This window comes from Pseudoliparis swirei, chromosome 1 (assembly GCF_029220125.1).
Source record: "Pseudoliparis swirei isolate HS2019 ecotype Mariana Trench chromosome 1, NWPU_hadal_v1, whole genome shotgun sequence".
Lineage (NCBI taxonomy): Eukaryota > Metazoa > Chordata > Actinopteri > Perciformes > Liparidae > Pseudoliparis > Pseudoliparis swirei.
The window spans coordinates 17,534,098-17,555,901 of NC_079388.1; the positions used below are offsets into that span (position 1 = coordinate 17,534,098).

General features: G+C 43.6%; 1 protein-coding gene across 1 annotated transcript; it reads left to right on the plus strand.

Annotated features, from left to right (window-relative positions):
• The first annotated feature begins 3,856 nt into the window (after positions 1–3,856).
• LOC130194530 (visinin-like protein 1) lies at positions 3,857–17,462 on the plus strand. The gene is made up of 4 exons (XM_056415622.1): positions 3,857–3,919; positions 15,533–15,710; positions 16,955–17,170; positions 17,265–17,462. Exons 2-4 carry the CDS (start codon positions 15,549–15,551, stop codon positions 17,460–17,462), a joined length of 576 nt encoding a protein of 191 aa, XP_056271597.1. The 5' UTR covers positions 3,857–3,919; positions 15,533–15,548.
• The last annotated feature ends 4,342 nt before the right edge of the window (positions 17,463–21,804 follow it).

The following is a 21,804-nucleotide window of genomic DNA, read 5'->3' on the forward strand; positions in this document are numbered from 1 at the left end:
ACTATAAAGAACCTTCAAAAAATGGTTCTTGAAGGCACCATTTCCAGAATGGTTCTCCAGAAGGTGATGGTTCTTCGTAGAACCACAAAGCCTGTTAAAGAACCATTAAAGAACCATTGTTTTCCTGTGTGTTGTCGCCGTGGCAGCATGGTGGAGGTTGGAAAAGAGAACGCTGGCCCTTTAAACTTCGGAGACGTTCCGACTTGTTTTCCCGTCACACGGTGACTTCTGGAAGCGGTCCGTCGTGCTGAGGCCAGACCCCTGAGGACGGGCGCCGTAATCTCCGGGGTCAAGCCGCCACTTACCGCCCCTGAACGCATCTCTTCACCGCCGCGGGGCTCTGATTGTTGCCGTAAGTGTCGGCCATCACGGAGGGAGTCTCGCTCGAGGAGATGTCGAGTCCCGAGAGCTCGCGAGGCGCCGGAGGACTTCCATTTAGTTTTGGACCCTCGAAGAGGAAAAAGTTTGAGGGAGAAAGATATATATATATATATTTTTTAAAGGGAACACTCGTAAATCTATGCAGCACGACGCACATAAATATGAACACGCAGGAGGAGCATTACAAGTGTGTTTTCACTGCAGATCAACAGACTAGGAGAGAGAGGAAGAGAGAGGGAGGGCGAAGGAAAGGAAAGGAAGGGTCGTTAAAAGGAGAGATGTGAGGGAACGTCTTTGAACAGGTCACATGACTCAAGCGGGAAAATAGCGATGAAAGTTGTCGTACACTGGAGGCTCAGATCGATCCACACACACACACACACACACACAGGGTGGGTTTAATCACTGCTGCTGGTCATTCACAGCTGTAATTTATTTCCCCGAGACATTACTCATCTCACATAAACACTCTCTTTCTCTTTGTCGACCCACGACAGCCAGTGAGCAGAGGAATGAGGAAGAGGAAGGTGGGGAGGAAGAGCAGAGGAGATGACTCAGGGTAAAGTCCAGATAACTTCAGATGAACAAGAAATATATATTTTTTTAATTAAATACTGTAAAATACATGAAATAAAAGATCTTTTATTGGACATTTCTTTCTGCAGTACTCTTTTGGGCCACACGAGGGAGCCTGAACGCGCGTAATGATCCAATAACGGTCCTAATAACGATGAATTTTATATAAAAATGCAGCCCGAATAAAAACAGCAGCCCGGTAACTAAATGTTATTCAAAAAGTATACAAGGGACAATCTTGTATATTCTATATTTTTGATAAAGGTCTGTTCATGGGACTTTATCGATATCCCCGAAGGAGGATTGAGCCTCCGGGCCACCGTTGGAACGCTTGTGATATTTATACCTCTCGCCCACTGAGGACCTTCTCGTCCCACCACATCTCCTCGTGAGGACGTTTTAATCGCACCACCAACAAGGGGCCCTTGTGAGGAAAGAAAATTCACGTTACTATGACAATGTTAAAAAAATAAAAAAAGTACAACCGTGGGTGTTTTATTTTACACTTTCTTTTAACTCCCAGGCTCATTTCCTCACGAGATGAGAGGTTGTTAAAAATGATTTGTTTCACCGTGAAAAAAAAATCAAAAACTATGAAAATATTTGCTAATTAAATGTCTGAATATTAGTATTACAATATTTTTATGTTCCATCTTTAGTCCTTAATATTTCTGAGTAAATATAACGTACCTGGCTGAACACGCAGGCCTCGTCCTCTTTGTTTTTCTTTTTTTGTTTACGTCTCCACGCTTCCGGGTTAAACGTCACGTCGCTATGAATTGTGGGTAATTCCCTTGGGCAAGGGAAGGGTTCATAAAGGGTTATTCGTACGTATGTCCGGTCCACGCTGGTGAAGGCGACGTCTCAGGAACGCCCTATTAGAATTTAGAGTAAATAACTCAAGAATGTAAAAGGATAATTATGACAATTTCATGCAAATATCGAATAGGATAAAAACGGCGCCATCTTGGAGCCACACTGATGAAAAGTCACGCAGAAAAAGCTTCAGTTTCGGCTTTTTCTTCGCACGAGATCAGACGGAGAGGAAAAAGAAATGAATGAATGTTGAAGAAGGGTAAAAAAAAAGAAAGAAACAGAAACGGGGAGGAGAAAAAAGAAATAAAAAGAAACGGAGAGTAGAAAAAAGAAAGAAAAAGAAACGGCGAGGAGAAAAAATAAAGAAAAATAAAGAAAAAGAAACGGCGAGGAGAAAAAAGAAGCATCGGGGGGGAGAATGTAAAAAAATAAAAGAGGACAAGAGAGGGAATAGCAGCCGGAAGGAGGAGGGCAAGAAGGGGAGTGTGGCAAGGTCAATTAGACAGTTTACAGGCCGCCATCGCACGCACGCACGCACACACACACACACACACACACACAGGCGTTCTATTATAACCGGGAGAAAAAAGAAGTGAAAAGTCATTTTTCTTCACTTAAATGACAAAAAGTGATAATTTCTCTGGTTTCTGGTGGAAGATAAAAATAAATAAAAAATTTACAATGAAAAATCCTCGTCAAGTCGTCTTGATAATGAGCGGAGGAGATGACTGGATACAGGATGGTGAGATGAAAGAAAGAGGGATGAGAGGGTGAGGACGGGCTCGGCGGGCCGTCTCCCGTGGCAACCCTCCGTTGCCGATGGACACGCTCATGAATATTCACAGGAAGTAAAAAGGGAGCGAGCTTCATGCTATATTTATGCCGCTTTTCAATAAGGCATATTTCTATTAGAGGGGTTCATTTATTATCAAGTAATGCGCTTTCAATTATGAATACGTCGGAATTAGAGGAGGGGAAAGATTAATTGGAGAAAAGAGGAGAGTTTGATATTTAAAGGAACAGTAGGACGCTTTTTTTTTTTCTTTCTCAAAATGACAAACTGATCCTTTAAAGCGAAGAGGTGGAAATCTACAACAAAGAACAAAAAGCTTTTATATTTGTAGATCTGTTCCTCCACCAGAATATATTTAGAGTTCATTTTGATGAACCGAATATTCTCACGTGACGAGCGGGCGATATATACGAACTGTTAGCGTGAGAACACGACGCTTATAGAATCGCGAAAAAGCGTTGTGAAAAACGAGATGACATTTTTGAGGTGTCGGACAATTAGTTCCACGAGGATTCTTTGCAGCGTTGCCCAAATTCCACGCGAAAAATATTGTTGGCTTCTCGAGATTTCCTCGTGTTTTTATTCGCCTCCCACGCCGCTGCATACTGTTTTATACTTTCGGGCTCAACGTGTTTTTTAACGTGGTTTTCTGAACAGTTTTTCGAACAGCTTCAAAATGTGCTCATTGATATCGTACCGACACCTGGCGGGCAACCAAGAGGAATCTATAAACCAATATTTTAAAATTATTATTAATATAAATTAGGTTAATTAGCAGGAGAAGTAAATAGTCATCTTGTGTAGATTGTGTTTTTTTTAAATTGTTTGATTTTCCTCTATAGCTTTTTTTGAACATTGCCACTCTTTCTCTCCCTCTCTCTCCCCCTCTCTCTCTCCCTCTCTCTCTCTCTGCGCGCTAAACGGTGGTGCCAAACGGAGTCGCGCGCGGTCACAGCCGCTCTGTCGAATCGGACGCAAAGGACCCACTTAAAAAAAAAAGAAGAAGAACAAGAAAAAGAAAAAAAACGGCGTCCCAGCCAATCGTCGCGCGCCGAGGGGGGCGGGGCCTATATGCAAATGCATTGGCAACGGAGACCGCAGCGGTTCATTCATCTGCTTTCCACACGGAAAGAGAGAGGGAGAGAGAGAGAGGGCGAGAGAGGTGGGTTGAACACGAAGGTTATTTCTCAGGAGGGAGGACCGGCTCTGGACCACAACACAGCGCTGAGAATAACTGCAGAGCAGAGACGCTGTGACATAACGCTGAGAGGAGAACCCTTCTTCTTCTTCTCCTCCTCCTCCTCCTCCTTCTTCTCCTCCTCCTTCTTCTTCTCCTTCCACGCATCCTACGGGGTAAGTGGAGGACGTCCGGCGCCATCGTGGTAATGTTTATATAAGTGTGTCTGTTGACCTTATCCGCCTTGGGGTGGGGGGGGGGGGGTCAGGGGGGGGGGGGTCGTGTTGTGCCGGCGCGGGTCACATTCGGTTTGCAGAATAAAAGGGGGAAAAATTAAGAAAAGTGATGCTCCGGGTTTTCATCTCAGACGGGATTCGCCTCAACGGTCCTCTCTCCTCCGCCAGGATCTGAGGCAGGAAAGAAAAGAGGGAGAGAGAGAGACAGAGAGAGAGAGAGAGAGAGAGAGAGACAGAGAGACGGAGAGAGAGACAGAGAGAGAGAGAGAGAGAGAGACAGAGAGAGAGAGAGAGAGAGAGAGACAGAGAGAGAGAGAGAGAGAGAGAGACAGAGAGACAGAGAGAGAGACAGAGAGAGAGAGAAAACGCAGCCGGGGAAAGTCGGCGCCAGAATGTCCTTCATGCTCCGGGGGCAATCAACGGATTAACAAAATAAAAGCTTGATACCCCCCCGCTCTGCACATGTGGCGCATTAATAAGCGTGTTGGATCACAGACATGTGTTCGTCAGTCGTGTAACTCACCGAGCGCACGAGGAGTTGTTGGTCTCGCCGTTCGGCTTTCTGCTGAGTCGTCCCGTTTGATTCGTCGGAGCGAATTCAGAGAAGAAGAAGAAGAAGAAGAATAAAAAACATCGACCCTGAGTGGGTTTCGGTTCCGTCTGCCGGCATCGAGCGCGGACCGCCGTGGACCGATGTGTGTCCACGTTACCGGGCGGGCCTTCAGGTTGGGCTTTGCGTCATTTGGATGTGTGGGGGGGGGTCACACCAGATTAATGATTGCATCACAGCCACTGACCCCCGCGGGCCTCGCCGGATCCATGCATCGATTGCTCCCATGTGGACGAGACGCAGAGCAGCGAGAAAAGTAAAAAAACATGGCTGCTCTGTGACAGACAGCCGGCCTCTGGGGACCCGGGGGGGGGGGGGGGGGGACGACGCTCTCCGGGGAGCTCGGTGAGGCGTGACCGGCCCAACGCAGCAGACACAACACGGTGGTGCAGCAACGCAGGAACGGCTCTTATAGTCAATAAGCCCCTTCAACGGCAATGATACATGTTTTTTAAAATGTTTGGACTCAGAAGTGACAGGAGGCAAAATAAAAGTACAACTGAAAGTGTAATGAGCCGTTTTCTTAGGCAAGCGACACGTTAAAATGAACTTTTACGAACTGAAAACACAGCGTGGAAGGTTACAGTCTCTAAAGGACTGGACGATGCTGTGGGAGGGGCCTGTCAATCAACCCGAAGCCCCGCCCTCATGCATACCCCATAATATAATATCGAAACTAGAGATTGAGACCATGAACTTGTGTTTCCAATGGTTACCGAGGGAATGAATGGAGAGGGAGTAGAGTTGTTTTCTCATAGGCTTCTATACAACCAGAGCAGTTTCCCCCTGGTGGTCCCTAAAGAGAATGCAGCGTTAACACATGAAACATATACTTCTATACAACCGGATGAATCGCCCCCTGGTGGTTCGTAGAGAGAATGCAGCTTTAACACATGAAGCATAGACTTCTATACAACCAGAACAGTTTCCCACTGGTGGTCCCTAAAGAGAATGCAGCATTAACACATGAAGCACATACTTCTATACAACCAGAGGAGTCGCCCCCTGGTGGTCAAGAGAGAGAATGCAGCTTTAACACATGAAGCATAGACTTCTATACAACCAGAGCAGTTTCCCCCTGGTGGTCCCTAAAGAGAATGCAGCGTTAACACATGAAGCACAGACTTCTATACAACCAGACGAATCGCCCCCTGGTGGTTCGTAGAGAGAATGCAGCTTTAACACATGAAGCATATACTTCTATACAACCAGAGCAGTTTCCCCCTGGTGGTCCCTAAAGAGAATGCAGCTTTAACACATGAAGCATATACTTCTATACAACCAGAGGAGTCGTCAAGAGAGAGAATGCAGCTTTAACACATGAAGCATATACTTCTATACAACCAGAGCAGTTTCCCCCTGGTGGTCCCTAAAGATAATGCAGCATTAACACATGAAGCACAGACTTCTATACAACCAGAGGAGTCTCCCCCTGGTGGTCGGGAGAGAGAATACAAGTTCAAGGCTCTTCTGCATCAGCTCCACTTTTCATACTTGGCATCAAACACCTGAATAACTTTGACAGATCTTTTATTACATGGACTAACAACAATAAATCATTTTAGGGGTGACATAAAGGTCGGGTTTAACCTTTTAGATGTTGTTATTTTCCATCATGAAGCGGCGGCGCTGCCCACTTCAACTCTGAGTGAAGAACACAAAGCGGCCCGAGTGCCTCGTCGTTGACCTTTAAGTCTATATATAAACACTTATTACACTTTCCAGGAATTACAGAAGTGCTCCACGGCGGTGTGTATTGTTATTGTTTGGCGTCCCGGGATCCACCACCTTTCCTTAAAGGCGCAGTACGCCGATGTCAGTCGCAGGTCACAGACACGTGATCACAGACACGTGATCACACACACAACCCTCGACGCTCTGGAAACACATATCGATCCTCCGGTTGTAGAGCGCTGCAACAGGTTGCACTACGATTTCCTGCCTGCGTCCGTGTGTGTGTGTGTGTGTGTGGATGGGTGTGTTTTTAGTTTTTTTCCCTTCTTTCTTCTACTGTCTTCATTCGGCAGTAGATGAACTATGCTGCGACACACACACACACACACTCTCCTGGCTTTGGATCTCTCTTTTTTCATATCGATTTTGTGGTACGCCTGAGGCCAGGTGTGCTATGCATCATCGGCTCATTGTGTGTGTGTGTGTGTGTGTGTGTGTGGTGTGTGTGCGTGCACGTGTGTCTCCCTTGACTGATTGATTCATCCATTCCTGTCGCATGCTTTATTACACATGGAGACAGATGTTGGAAGATGAGGATTGGTGTCTGGCTGTGTGTGTGTGTGTGTGTGTGTGTCACACACACGCCATCATGGACCAGCTGATATCGGTTGAGCAACAACAAAGGAGTGATGAGTTTGGCCGGCCGATCCCTGATGAACACACACAGTGGACATCGTGCCGTGACAGGTATAATAAAGTAAAAACTATAATAATGTGACATAAAGCACAAAGTGAGGACTAAGACGTGCTTTATTTTATTCAATACAATTTTATTATTTATTTTATTATTATTCAATGTGTTTATTTGGTATTCAGTCGTCACATTGTGACTTTGGGCCTGTGCCATAAATCAGAGAATGAGCTGAATCTCATTTCTACGATATTTCTTATAAATTGCGCAACAGTCGACTGAATTTAGTGAATATTTAATATTTTCATTGTTTTTGCTTGTTTTGTTTGTTCCATCTTAATATAAGGACGAGTGGTCCTTTAGGTCCTTAATGGAACCCTATATTTGTGTTTTAATGTGTATTTATTCAAATATTTTTACTTTCTCAAGAGTTAAAAAATATATACAATTAATTAAAATTCTCAGAGCAGCAGATGCAGATTAATTCCCGGTTCGTTTAACTGAAATACATATTTTCCTTTGTTTGGCTCCTCGTGTCTCTCTGGATGTGACAAACAATTCCAAAAAAAAGATTCGGCTGCACAAATGAATTTAAATTCATTCAGAGCTCCGTCTCGCAGCTGCGTTTACGATTTACATTTCAAGGGAAAAGAATCCAAAAAGAGTTTTTTTCCCATCCGTGACTTAAAAAATCAAAACAAACTAAACTCATTTTAAAGCAGCTGTTTAGTTTCAATAAAACGCTTCCAGGAGACGACGCGCTTCCCTCGCTCCGCTATTCTCCAGCGGTGTTAAGTGAAATTCCCCAGAGCTGTGAATGTGTGTGTGTGTGTGTGTGTGTGTGAGTACGATGGAGTAGACTGACAACCTGCCTCTAGCCACAATGCATGCTGGGAGAAACTCCACTCTCCCCCTGGGTTAGAAGAAGTTGCAGGATGACTGGACAAAAAATAATAATGCCTCCACATATCTCCGGGTTACAAATGATTATTAAGGATTATTGTACAAACAATATTTAATGTATTTAATTAACAGCTCTGGCTTCTCCGGCTCGTCAGATCGAGAGTTCACGGGGTTAATATGTTAAAACGTTTCCCGTGTTGAACGTCCAGCAGACTCTTCAGGCTCATCTATCTCCCTTTTTTTGGTGAGCTTCATCTCCATCTCATTTATATGTGTGTCATACCTGTATTCATCGTGACTTTCGACCTCTGTGGGCGACGAGGCGACCGCGTGGTCGGTATGTGACTCAGAGGAGTCGCCCCCTGGTGGTCAGTAGAGAGAATGCAGCTTTAACACATGAGCGTAAACTTCTATACAACCAGAGGAGTCGCCCCCTGGTGGTCAGTAGAGAGAATGCAGCTTTAATACATAAAGCGTAAACTTCTTCACAACCAAAGGAGTCGCCACCTGGTGGTCAGTAGAGAGAATGCAGCTTTAATACATCAATCGTAAACTTCTACACAACCAAAGGAGTCGCCACCTTGTAGTCAGTAGAGAGAATGCAGCTTTAACACATAAAGCATAAACTTCTACACAACCAGAGGAGTCACCCCCTGGTGGTCAGTGGAGCAAATGCAGCTTTAACACATGAAGCATATACTTCTATACAACCAGAGGAGTCGCCCCCTGGTGGTCAGTAGAGAGAATGCAGCTTTAATACATAAAGCGTAAACTTCTACACAACCAAAGGAGTCGCCACCTGGTGGTCAGTCGAGAGAATGCAGCTTTAATACATAAAGCGTAAACTTCTACGCAACCAAAGGAGTCGCCACCTGGTGGTCAGTAGAGAGAATGCAGCTTTAACACATAAAGCGTAAACTTCTACACAACCAGAGGAGTCACCCCCTGGTGGTCAGGAGATAGAATGCGGCCTTAACGGATACCTGTTGAGATCGCGAATATGTAGCCAGATCAAAAGATAATGTGTTTCTCAAGGTTATTCATGCACTGACGGTCCAGTATTCAATAACAATACGTAGTTTAGGCTGTTCAAAGTCCCTCAACTCCGACAAGCTTCATTGCACTGGTGCTTGAATATGGCGCAGGTGGTGTGACGTCACATCGTTGATAGATCGACAGCCAACCACAGCGGATGTGCTCAGAAACCAATGTAAACAACGTCGAGCGCTCGCAAACAAATGCTGAGAACTTGATAATAATAAAGAAAACGGGCGAAATATGGACGATGAAAGATTGTCAGATTCAGCAACTGGATACTTGTATGAACCATTAAAAGCAGACTATCCCCATTTAGTTGATTGTGACAGCGATGATAGCGATGATTCTGATGAAGTTGATGCCGAAGGACCGCCGGTCCAGATGCTTCACCGTGCGGACCGTGCACGCAAGTCGGCGGACGTTTGGTGCAGTTGTGGGAAATGTGTGCCACAAAAAACAGACATAGAGTGCATTTGTTGTAAAGAACACGAACTTATGTCCGATGATATAGTGTCATTAGACCTAATCTGCTTTACACAAAAGCGTGAGCTTGATAGCTACATCGCGCATAAGCCAGCGCTGGAGATGTCTTTCATTGATGCAATGTTCGGCCGACATGTTCGGGGGCCTGCACCCGAGGGAGAACTGTCAAATCGGTAAGTTTGCCAGTTGTTTCATGTAGGCTAATTTGCGATCACCAGAGTTGGTGTGATTATTACTAATATTCTGAATATATGGATCGAAGTGATCTTCACATACCACGGAGTTTCTGCTGAATGTAAATGTTTTTAAAGTATGCCCGGTTCCTAAATTGTGCAGCCACTTCTTCACGAGCACCTTCTTTTCCTCTGTACTAGGTTTGGGCACGCAAAAGAACTATTTAGTCTTGTGAGTCCGTTTATTATTTAGACAACCGAACGCCTTGCACTGCGCCATCTTGGCGTGAACTGGTTTGAGGCCACCGATCTATCCCAAGAAGCAACGCGTGTAGAAGTGGCTCCGGATTGACTGAATTCCTTTCAACGACTCTACGTCATAGTGACCTTTGACATGAGTAAATAACTGGCAATATGTCTGCGCACTGAAGCGTTCACGGACTCGGAATGTTGACAAAGAAAGCGGCGGGGAAAATATGATTTATTTGATGCGCCTAATGGATGTAGCACGTTGTTGTTTTGGGCTACAGGTACCCTTTAACACATGCTACTATACATGGACCATAATTTAAGAAGTAAAAAGACTTTAAGCATAGACTTCTATACAACCAGAGGAGTCGCCCCCTGGTGGTCAGTAGAGAGAATGCAAGTTGAACAACACTTCCCACATTGGATTCAACACAAAAATAGAAATTGAAGTATTGAAATGACACCAAATTAAATAAAACTTCAGGAGCGAAACGAGACGCGACAACAACAAAAACGCCGCACGCCGCACGCCGCAGCTCGGAGCCCAAAGTCGTGCCGTCGATCTTGTTTTCAGAAGCATCCATTAAAAGTTCACGTCAACAGAGGCCGCCGCTCTGCACCGCCGCGGGCGTGTGTCCCATGCTGTTGTCTGAGAGTGCTTTCAACACACTCACGAAACACATTACGACTGCGTGTGCGTGTGTGTGCGTGAAAGTGTGTGTGGGTGTCTGTCTGTGTGTGTGTGTGTCTGTCTGTGTGTGTGTGTGTGTGTGCGTGTGCTAACAGGACATTTGTTCTCGAGCTTGTTTATGTCTGGCGCTGTCACACCTGAGCCTTGTAACCAAACAACTCTCCACCACGGCTTATGTAAAAGTGTGTGTTTTTGGGTGTGTGAACGTGTGTGTGTGTGTGTGTGTGTGTGGCCCCCTGCTGGCAGCGATGGGTGTTTATACCAAACTGTATTTTGGTAATTTTAGATACAGAATCAGGAGTTTCTCAAGGCTTAACCAATAAGTTTCATAATATATCAAGATATGTAAAGACATTTAAAGCAGCTTTATTATCGTCTTCATGACCAGTTAGAGACGTCCGAACTATCTATAAACTCAACCCCGACGTATCGTCACCACAACGCCACATTTACAATCATTTGAAGAGGCGTTTGGGTCCAATTTCCAACACACATGTTGCCTCTGCTTTGGTCTCCACCAACTCCACCATATCGTCCACCACAGTAGATGAACTCACACGGTCCCTACAGCTGCGTTCGTCCCATTTTCTTACGTTGCTTCTTTTCTTCATATTATAATTTATGGATGCAGCCATTCTTCCACGTTTTATGCATTCACACGTTCTTTGTTTCTCTCAACACAACGCGACACGAAGCATACCCGATTTAAGATTCACACGTCAACACCTTTAAAAAAAGCTCATCAAAAAAGGCTCTTATTTGGAGAGAAATGGCCAAACAACAACGACAACATGCACGTCCTCTGTACCCTGAATGCATCACATAGGATTTGGCGTGTTTAATCAAAGTGACTCCCAGATGACCTCCGGCACCGCGATAGTCTCCACACAGCAGATGTCAGCCCGGGTCACATGAGCTGGCGACCCGACTGGAGGCGCCATCAGACCCGGGAGCGGCTAGAAGGAAACCCGCGGGCGGCCGGACGCGGCGTGAATGCTGTTTATTTATTTCCGTTCTTTTCGGTTTTCCGATGCGTTCGCTCGCCCGGCCGGTCGCGCCTCTCGCCCGGCTCGCCACAGGAAACTCCATCATCTGCCTCATTTACTCCCCGAACAGAGGGATGCCATCTCATCACCCAGTCAGAGGCCGAGCACGTCAGTGCAACTCTGAGAGAGAGTGTGTGTGTGTGTGAGTGTGTGTGTGTGAGTGTGTGTGTGTGTGTGTGTGTGTGTGTGTGAGTGCAGCCAAAATAAACTCCCAGCTTGTGTCACACGTCGTGATGTGTGTGTCTTTGTTGACGTGTGAGTGGACATCAGTGATGGAGAGAGGCTGCTGAACAGTGTTCAATTAATATGGAGAACATATGAAGATAATATAATCGAATAATGCATGTGTTGAGGGTGCATATTAGACACACACACACACATACACATCTATAGATAGGAAGCTCCTATATAAAAAAAAACGTAATTCCATTAATAGAGCGATATGGACAACAGCACACTTATAGTTTCTTTCTCTCTCTCTCCCTCCCTCCGTCTCTCCCACTCTCTCTCTCTCTCTGCATGACTCACTCGAAGTGGAGCACCACAGGATGATGTGTCGGCCTCTAAACTGTCCACCCCGTCCAGTCTCTTTGCAATTTAGGAGGGGGGGGAGGGGCGGGGAGGTTTAGGTCCTGCACAGTGTCAAGAGTCAGCGATGGAGTCATGAATGCATGAAGGCGCCATGAAGGCGTCATGAAGGTGTCATGACGGCGTCTTGAAGGCATCATGAAGGCGTCATGAAGGCGTCTTGAAGGCGTCTTGAAGGCGTCTTGAAGGATTCATGAAGGCGTCTTAAAGGCGTCTTGAAGGCGTCTTGAAGGATTCATAAAGGCGTCATGACGCCGTCTTGAAGGCGTCATGAAGGCGTCTTGAAGGTGTCATGAAGGCGTCTTAAAGGTGTCATGACGCTGTCTTGAAGGCGTCATGAAGGCGTCATGAAGGCGTCTTAAAGGCATCTTGAAGGATTCATGAAGGTGTCTTAAAGTCGTCATGAAGGCGTCATGAAGGCGTCTTGAAGGTGTCATGAAGGCGTCTTGAAGGCGTCTTGAAGGAGTCATGAAGGCGTCTTGCAGGCGTCATGAAGACGTCTTGAAGGAGTTATGAAGGCATCATGAAGGCGTCATGAAGGCGTCATGACGGCGTCTTGAAGGCGTCATCCATGGGATGGAGTCTTGAAGACGTCATGGAGGCGTCACACTCTAAAAAGCCCAACTTCAAATTTGTTGTCCTAACACATTTTTTAAAGTTGAGTCAACAAATGCCTTTGAAAAAAGTTGAACAAACTCAAAATGTCAATTTCATTAATAAAGAGTGGAATCCACTTAAAATGTTAAGTTGAGAAAACTTTATATAGTGGTTTGGGCATCTGCTGAGGTAACTAAGGCCACTGCGCATGTATGTCAGTAAACACACACATATATATATATATATATATATATATATATATATATATATACAAATACATATATAAATACATATATATATGTAAATACATATATATACTACTTTAATCTTATATTTTAAATAATAAAATAATATAAACATATTTTCTTTAGCCCCTGTTTAAAATACATTGGTTTTTGATACCATTGTTTGTTTATTATATTTAGATATGGATTAGATTTGGAAGGATATTGTAGTATATTGTAGTATATTGTTATAGTTTTGCAAACAAATGTTTAGTTATTGTTAATAAACATTTTGTGTTTGAAGAAGTTTGTTTTCTTTAACTGTTGACTTTTCCAAAGAAAACGGTGTACATTTTTAATTAAGTTAAATGAAGGCAACGTTGCAAAGAATGTTGAGTGTACTCAAATAATGGGCAGTGAAATTTAGTAACAAAACATTTTAAATTAAAAGTAAGTTCTCTCAACAAAACATTTTAAGTTAAAAGTAAGTTCTCTCAACAAAACATTTCTCAACAAAAAATGTTAAGTGCTGTTGATGTATGTTTTTAATCTACAAGAACACACAATTTAAAGTTTCTCCAATTTAATATTTTAAGTGTTCTGAACTTAAGTACATGAGTAGATGTAACTATCAAATGCAATATTTTAAGTAGTGTTAACTTAAATACATAAGTACGTCTGAATAGTAATGTTACGTTTGACAAACTTAAGATATCACTTTGAGTGAACTTCTTATCATAAGTTGACACAACACATTAGCCCTTAGTTGAGTGAACTCAAAAAGGCTTTGCAGCTGGTTGCCTCACTTTTTTAAGTTGACTCAAAATTTTTTTTTTTGAGTGCATGATGGCATCATGAAGGCGTCTTAAAGGCGTCTTGAAGGCGTCTTGAAGGATTCATGAAGGCGTCTTAAAGGCGTCATAACGCCGTCTTGAAGGCGTCATGAAGGCGTCTTGAAGGCGTCATGAAGGCGTCTTGAAGGCGTCTTGAAGGCGTCATGAAGGCGTCTTGAAGGCGTCTTGAAGGATTCATGAAGGCGTCTTAAAGGCGTCATGACGCCGTCTTGAAGGCGTCATGACGCCGTCTTGAAGGCGTCATGAAGGCGTCTTGAAGGCGTCTTGAAGGATTCATGAAGGCGTCTTGAAGGCGTCATGAAGGCATCTTGAAGGATTCATGAAGGCGTCATGAAGGCGTCTTGAAGGCGTCTTGAAGGATTCAGGAAGGCGTCTTGAAGGCGTCATGAAGGCGTCTTGAAGGCGTCATCCATGGGATGGAGTCTTGAAGACGTCATGAAGGCGTCATGATGGCGTCATGAATGCGTCTTGAAGGCGTCTTGAAGGATTCATGAAGGCGTCTTAAAGGCGTCATGAAGGCGATACCGTTTAGGTGTTTGTGTGAATGTGTGAGCGTTTTATGGCCCAAAGTAGCGGTGATGCTATCCGGCGCTACAGAAGGTGATTATGGAGTCAGAGCGATGAGTCATTATGGTAATAGAACAAGCAACCTTTTATAACGTGGACACTTTGTCTTTATTGTACGCCATGATTATGAGAAGTGGGTGTAGCCACAATGACGACACCCATTAGTCTGTAGTTTGCATTTTGTCTGTCGACATTTGGGTTTTTGGACGTATTCATCATCTTACAAGCCGATATTGATTTAGACATTATAGGGGGAGCAACATGTGATAATTAACTTAAATTAATTAATTATTAATTAAACTATAATTAGACTTCTATACAGGCAGAGGAGTCGCCGCCTGGTGGTCAGTTGATAGAATGCAAGTTGTATGTGAACTGCTAATATGCGGCACATGTCCATATATGTCTTAAAGCTAAACCTACCGAACAATTGATATCTCTGAAAGACATGACAGTGGTAGTCCAAGTGTTTGGGTATATTGTATCTATTGGTGGAGACAATAACTGAAGAGTACGAGAATCATTAATAGCGTGTTAAGTTTTGCAGCATCTGGTGGGAGATGAAGTCTTAAGTTGGACACAAACAACGTAAATGACGATGAGCAGTCTCCTCAGAGAGTTGCACGAAGACGGTTTGTTAACGTTTAAGTGCAATGAGGAGGCACTTTAAGATGTATTTAGATAGCACCCATTAAGGACTCAACCACTTCTGGTTTTCCTAGTTCTGTGATTACACAGAACCTTCTGCACACGTCTTTTGTCCGGACGCTAAAAAGTAGAGGGCCTAATATGGAACCTTGGGGCACACCAATAATATCCTTAAGAGTCAGATAAGCAATCCTCAAGGAATACCTACAGCGAGATCTCTGAAGCAGAAAGCTTCGCGACGAAAATGTAATGTTTGACAAAATCCAATTTAGAAAAAATAACCGTATGAGAAAAATATTGCTTTTACTATAATGTTAAGTGAAAATAGGACTTAATAGCTTTCTAAGAAAATGCATTGTAGTGTGTATACGTGGGTGGATGTTTTGACTTCCATAACATGTCAGGTGATCCCTCCTCAGAGACCTCTGCTGTAGCAACAACACAGGGACATACCCACTGTTGCTGTTTGCTCAGCACATCTCTCTCTCTCTCTCTCCCTGTGTCCCCCTCACCCCAGAGAGAGGTGAAGCATCATGGGGAAACACAACAGCAAGCTGGCTCCGGAGGTTCTGGAGGACCTGACCAAGAGCACCGAGTTCAACGAGGCCGAGCTCAAGCAGTGGTACAAAGGCTTCCTCAAGGACTGCCCCTCTGGCATCCTCAACCTGGATGAGTTCCAGCAGCTCTATGTGAAGGTGAGGCGGCCATGGAGCAGGAGGAGGAAGGGAAGTAGGTCCTGGGGGTCGTTACCCAGCGTGGGGTAACACTCGATGTGTGGTTCATGGCTATTGCCTGCAGTGAAAGTTGATTTTTTTCCTTCCCCATATAAATACAAATGACTCAGAGCACAGTTGTGTTGTTACATAGAAGCCATTATGTTGCTGACTTGTCCTGGATGCACATGGGTCAAATGTGTTTGCGTTATCAGTTTTGCTTCTCCGGTCATGGAAAACCTGGAAAAGTCATTGCATTTTAAAATGGTTATTTCCAGGCCTGGAAAAGTCATTAAAAAAAATCCGAAAGGTTTTGGAAGCGTCATGGAAATGTGTTGTATTCATATGTTAATGTCCAGGGTGTATAGTGTGTGTTTTGGAATAATCATTGTTAGTTTAAATACTAATGTAGTGGCCATTTGTCCAATACATCAACCAAAACTATAAATCAATGTACCACTGACGCACCGTGGGTTTTGTAATTGATGCAGCCAAAATAAAGTAATGTCCTTTTCCGTGTTCCATTATACTGATAATTTAATGACTAAAAAAACAAACCAAATTCTGACACTGCCTCTCGTGTGCTGGTAAAAAAAAACATAGGCCACCCTGGTGCATGCTGGTCCTGTACCTACAAACACCTGCATATAATCACAGGTGTCGCAGTATTACCCAGTTAGGGAACCCATCACAAAACTAAATATATTTAAACAACAACAACAATGAATTAAACGAAACTAAAACTATCATGAGAAAAAGCTCTTCTAACATATTTAAATATCTAACCTAAATCAGCAATGATAAACAATATAACTTGTCAATAACATAAATAAATACTAGTGTCGAATAAATAAATAAAAACTACATTTTCTAATTTGTTCATGTATACACTGGGATTGGTTTAGAGTGCTGGAAATTTATTGGTCAACATGTGTATGAACCCTGTAATGAGAAACTAAATATATGTACTATGTGTTTTCAAAGTACTTCTAAAAGGCCTTTTGGGCTAAGCCCCGCCCCCCTCTTCTCCTCCGCGAAGCTTCCAGAACAACCAAGGAGGAGAAGAAAAAATAACACCTGAAGTGCAGCGCTGAGGGCGGAATAGACGGCTAACTTTTCAACGCTTTTGTATCATATTGGAAAAAATAATTACCGCTGATCCAGCAGATATTGAGATATTTCGACGTTTGCTTTGGCCGTGACGCATTTACATCTCTACTCCTCAGTTTTTCCCCTACGGCGACGCATCAAAGTTCGCCCAGCACGCGTTCCGGACCTTCGACAAGAACGGCGACGGCACGATCGACTTCAGGGAGTTCATCTGCGCCCTGTCCATCACGTCCAGGGGCAGCTTCGAGCAGAAGCTCAACTGGGCCTTCAACATGTACGACCTGGACGGCGACGGAAAGATCACGCGCATGGAGATGCTGGAGATCATCGAGGTACCGCGTGAGCTCGTTGGGGGGGGGGGGGGCGGAGCCTGAGCATGGGGGTTATGATGAAAGGAATCAGACTGTAATGGACTCTCCTCTTCAGGCCATCTACAAGATGGTGGGCACCGTGATCATGATGCGCATGAACGAGGACGGGCTGACCCCGCAGCAGCGCGTCGACAAGATCTTCTCCAAGATGGACAAGGACCACAACGACGAGATCTCCCTGGAGGAGTTCAAGGAGGCCGCCAAGTCCGACCCCTCCATCGTCCTGCTGCTGCAGTGTGACATGCAGAAGTAGAGGGAGGGATGGGTGGAGGAAAGGAGGGGGGGGGGGGGGCGCGGGAGGAAAGAAAGGGGTTGCAGTTTGAGGAGGAGGTGAAGCGTCATCTGGTTTTTGCAACTCAGTGGCCGTCAGATCGATGGTTTCAATCAACCCGATCCGACGACTTGTGAAAATAGGCCCCTCCCCCGACTCCTTCGTAGTTTCTTTCTCCTTGTACACTCTCGCACTGTGTTAAAAGATATCCCCGGCCATCTTATTCCTCGCTACTTACGTCCTTAGATCCGAACGGTTGGCCATGATCTTTAAAAAAAAGTTACCGTGTTGACAATATGCTCGTTAGCTTTCTTTCTGGAAGTTAGAAGATGAGATTAGAGCGAAACTATCGTGTCTTAAGAGTTAAGCCGACGGCCAGGAGAAGGTTAGCGGAGTTTTTATGCCCATTTGCAGTCGTTATGCTAGGCTAGGCTAGGCTAAGCTAACAGGTCTCCTGGCTCCAGCTGCATATTCACACGGGAGTGATATCCACAATCTTTAAGGCCGTTTTTCTCGGAAAGGCTCCACGATTTCGTTGTTGTCTTTCGCGAGAAAAACTGAACTGGCCCTGTCTCCCCTCTTCCTCTTCCTCTCCATCCCGCTCCCCCGCCCCCCCTTTTTTCCCGTCCTCTTCCTCCCTAAATGTCAGGGAGGAAGCGCTTTGATAACGGGCGGAGGGAGAGCGGGAACTTTGCTGAACTCAGCTCAGATCTAGAAATCAATTTGAAAAAGAGCAAAAGGTTGAAGAGGAAGTGTGTGTGTGTGTGTGTGTGTGTGTGTGTGCGTGTCTACGTGTGCTTACCTGTTTGTGAATGTAAATGATGGCAGAGAATGAGTGTACCGCTAACTGTACATTACATTGAAAAGTTATTTGTTGTTTATAATCTTTCAAACTACTTATAATAATCCTCATCTTTAAAAAAAAAAAAAAAGGAATATGACAAGATTATTCTGAACATAGAAATGACCGTCCTTTGTTTGAAAGATCTCACTTTATGTCAATTGTGCTGCTGCGAGAACAAAATAGAAATTAGCATTGCACGGTTTCCTCTGATTATCGCAGAAAACGAGCTTTCTCAGACGCACATTTACGATGCGTCGGCAAGACAGTGAACATAACCTTTGGGATTTAAAAAAAAAGCGTGAACGGATGCGATAGTCAAAACGAGGCTGAACACACAAACCAGTCAGTGTGACGAGGTTTTGTCGTCTCATTTGATCCTATTTTTTTTAATTTTTTTAAAGACGCTTAAAAGCTTCAAAACACATTTTATAACACAGAATAAAACGTGAAAAAGTCGAAATATTGACAAGACCTCGTTTCAAGCATCTAACCACGGAACCATACTAAAGAAAACGCATGGACTTTGAGGACTTCCTGCAGCTCTTGTATCCATGACTACGGAGCTCCAGCCGGGAGGCGGTTAGCTTAGCGCAACAAACTGAAAACGGGCACAAAAAACAAGCTAATAAAGTTGTTTTTTTCCCGTAAAGAACGAACGAACAAGAAGTACCAAGTCTATTCGGGGTTTAGACATGTTTGTCGACGGATGTTTTAATATTTAGCCCGGAGCAAAGCTCGCTAACTGAAGTGCCTTCAGTCTTTGTGCTAAGCTAACTGCCGCCTGGATGTGTATAGCATCCTAGCTAGCATGCAAATAAGCATATTTCACTGAAATCTCTAACTACTATCTGTTAGTTATAGTTGGCGTTATTTCAATTATGAAAGATAACTGTATGTAACCAAGTTTTGCCCGCAGTTGTTTAGGGTAGACATGGAAAGGAGCCATTGGTTAGAAAACAGATAATCAGCGCTAAGAGAATCAGACTGAAGTTACAATAAAACAAATGATGCCTTTATGAAAATTTGAGCCGCATACTTTTATTTTGACTGAATCTCTTAAGTCTCGTATTAATGATTCTGACTCATTGGGTCATTTGATTGTTTTTTTTTCTTTGCGGGCGGATCAGTCTAAAAAAATTTGATTTGATTTTCTGTCTTCACTCCTCTCGGCCAATCAGAATCATCTCCTCCTCCCCGCACCCGGCCAATGAACGGGCTCCCTTCCCTGAAGAACGAAGCCTCCGTCGTGCGCCGACGTAACGACGCAACTCTATGTACATTGACGATACGAGTGTAATCGTGTTTCATGAATATAAACAAATATAACATGTACATGTACCACTAGCATAGATCTAATTTCATATGATGACACAGCCGTGTGTGTGTGTGTGTGTGAGTGAGTGAGAGCGTGAACCTGAGTGATAACTGCTTGTTAAAGCTCAGTGTGTGCTTGTATACGCCGGGACACTTTTTTTGTTTTGCGGGAACATGTTTTGTATTTGTATAATTTTGTGTGACGAGAGACGAGTTTAAATATTTGTAACAAAAAATGAAGGAAAAAAAAGTGTGTGTGTGTCACACCGAAAAAGCACTGAGTATTAATAACCGCGCCTACACACTCGCTTTTCACGGTCCGCTGGTATTCAGTTTGCACTGAGGGACGCGTTAATACATATATATATATATATATATATGTATAAATATATATATGCATATATATATATATAAATATATATATGTATAAATATATATATATACATATATACAGGACTAATTAAAAAAAAAAAATGTGCAGATTATGGCTTACAGCTAAGAAAACTCTAAAAAGATTTATAACAGCTGAGTGTTTGTCAGTGATTTGTTTAATTTTCATGATATTCTAATATTTAGAGATAGGATATTTGAGTTTTCTTAAGCTGTAAAATAATCAATATTTCAGTTGATTTGTAATGAATCCAGAATGCATGACATTTTTGTTTTTTTAATTGAATTACAGAAAATAAAGAACTTCATCACAATATTCTATATAAAAATAAATATATTTACATATATAAATATATGTATATATATGTATATATATATATATATATATGTATATGGAATGCCGTGTGTTTCAGTTTGAATGAGATGAATTCATCTCTCTTTTTTTAAAAGGTACTTTTTTTATTTTACATATATATGTCATTAGTCACGTGGGAAAATGTCAACTTTATTTTTATTTTTAACCGGAATACAAACGTCGGTCTCTCCTGTCTTAATTCGTTATTTTTTTCGTGAGACCCACACGTCCTCTCCCCGAGTGTCTCTGACCGCGACATTCAAACGGGATCGACGCAATTGTCTCTCGCCGTTTAACGTATTATTTGTTTTTCAGGGAAAGTGGGTGTGGCTTTGCCTATGTGGGCGTGGCTTCGCCTCTCTAAAGCACTGACGAAAGCGCCGTTATTTGACGCATCGGGAGTGAGAACGCGTTGACGCGCTGATTATTTGATTGCACTTATTTGAAGAAGAACGAAAGACAAGTGGACGTCAATGTCCTCGCTACGCGACGACCTCCGCTGCTTGATCTCTGTCCATCCTCGGGAGCGCCGGCTCGGAGCGAGAGGGGACACTTAATTACACTTAAATATTCACTCCTTAGATTGTATGTGCCAAAGATGGGATCGCGTGAACTGAAATATGATTTGCTTTCAATCAACATGAATGTGATGCAGTTATTTTTTACATGTGGGGGGGGGGGGGGGGGGGTCATATGTGCTCGGTTGTGCAATATAAATCTATTCTTCAACTCTTTCTCTATGATGTTCATGCAAATGTCTCTTTGTCCAGTCTGATGATTTTTTTTTTGCTTTTGTTTTCTTTTATTTTTTTGCTTTTTCAATATTGTTATAGGCTCCTAGAACAAAGACGATGTCATTATTTTTGTTACATAGAATAAAACACTTGGATGTCGAAAGTTGTGCTTCCTAAACGCATCTACACGCACACACACATAGCAAAGAGTATGAGTCACCATCCATCGATGACGTCACACTGCTGCAGCGACGTCACCAGTGACGCTGTTCTCATAGCAACCGTGCTGAGGCCGCCAGGCGGGGAGACGAGCGCACAAACACACGCGCTCTCACCCCCGCGTTACCACACACACACACACACACACACACACACACACACACACACACACACACACACACACAGAGTCGGGATTCAGAGTGAAAACTTAATGACTGAGGAAATGAGTTTTTCCTGCGGTGTGTGTGGAACGCTCGTCGACTCGGCTGGAGAGCGACGCAGGAATAATTGAACACAATGAAGTGACTCGTGAAGATGAAGCTTTTTTTGTAGCCTTTGTGACTCAATGTGGACGTTAACGACCCGCGAGGGACGGAGACGCCCGACTGAGACTTTTACTTCTGAAAAAAATCAATAGAATATTCTTATTAATTCATCAATATGTTATATTTCACTGTTTAACAAAAT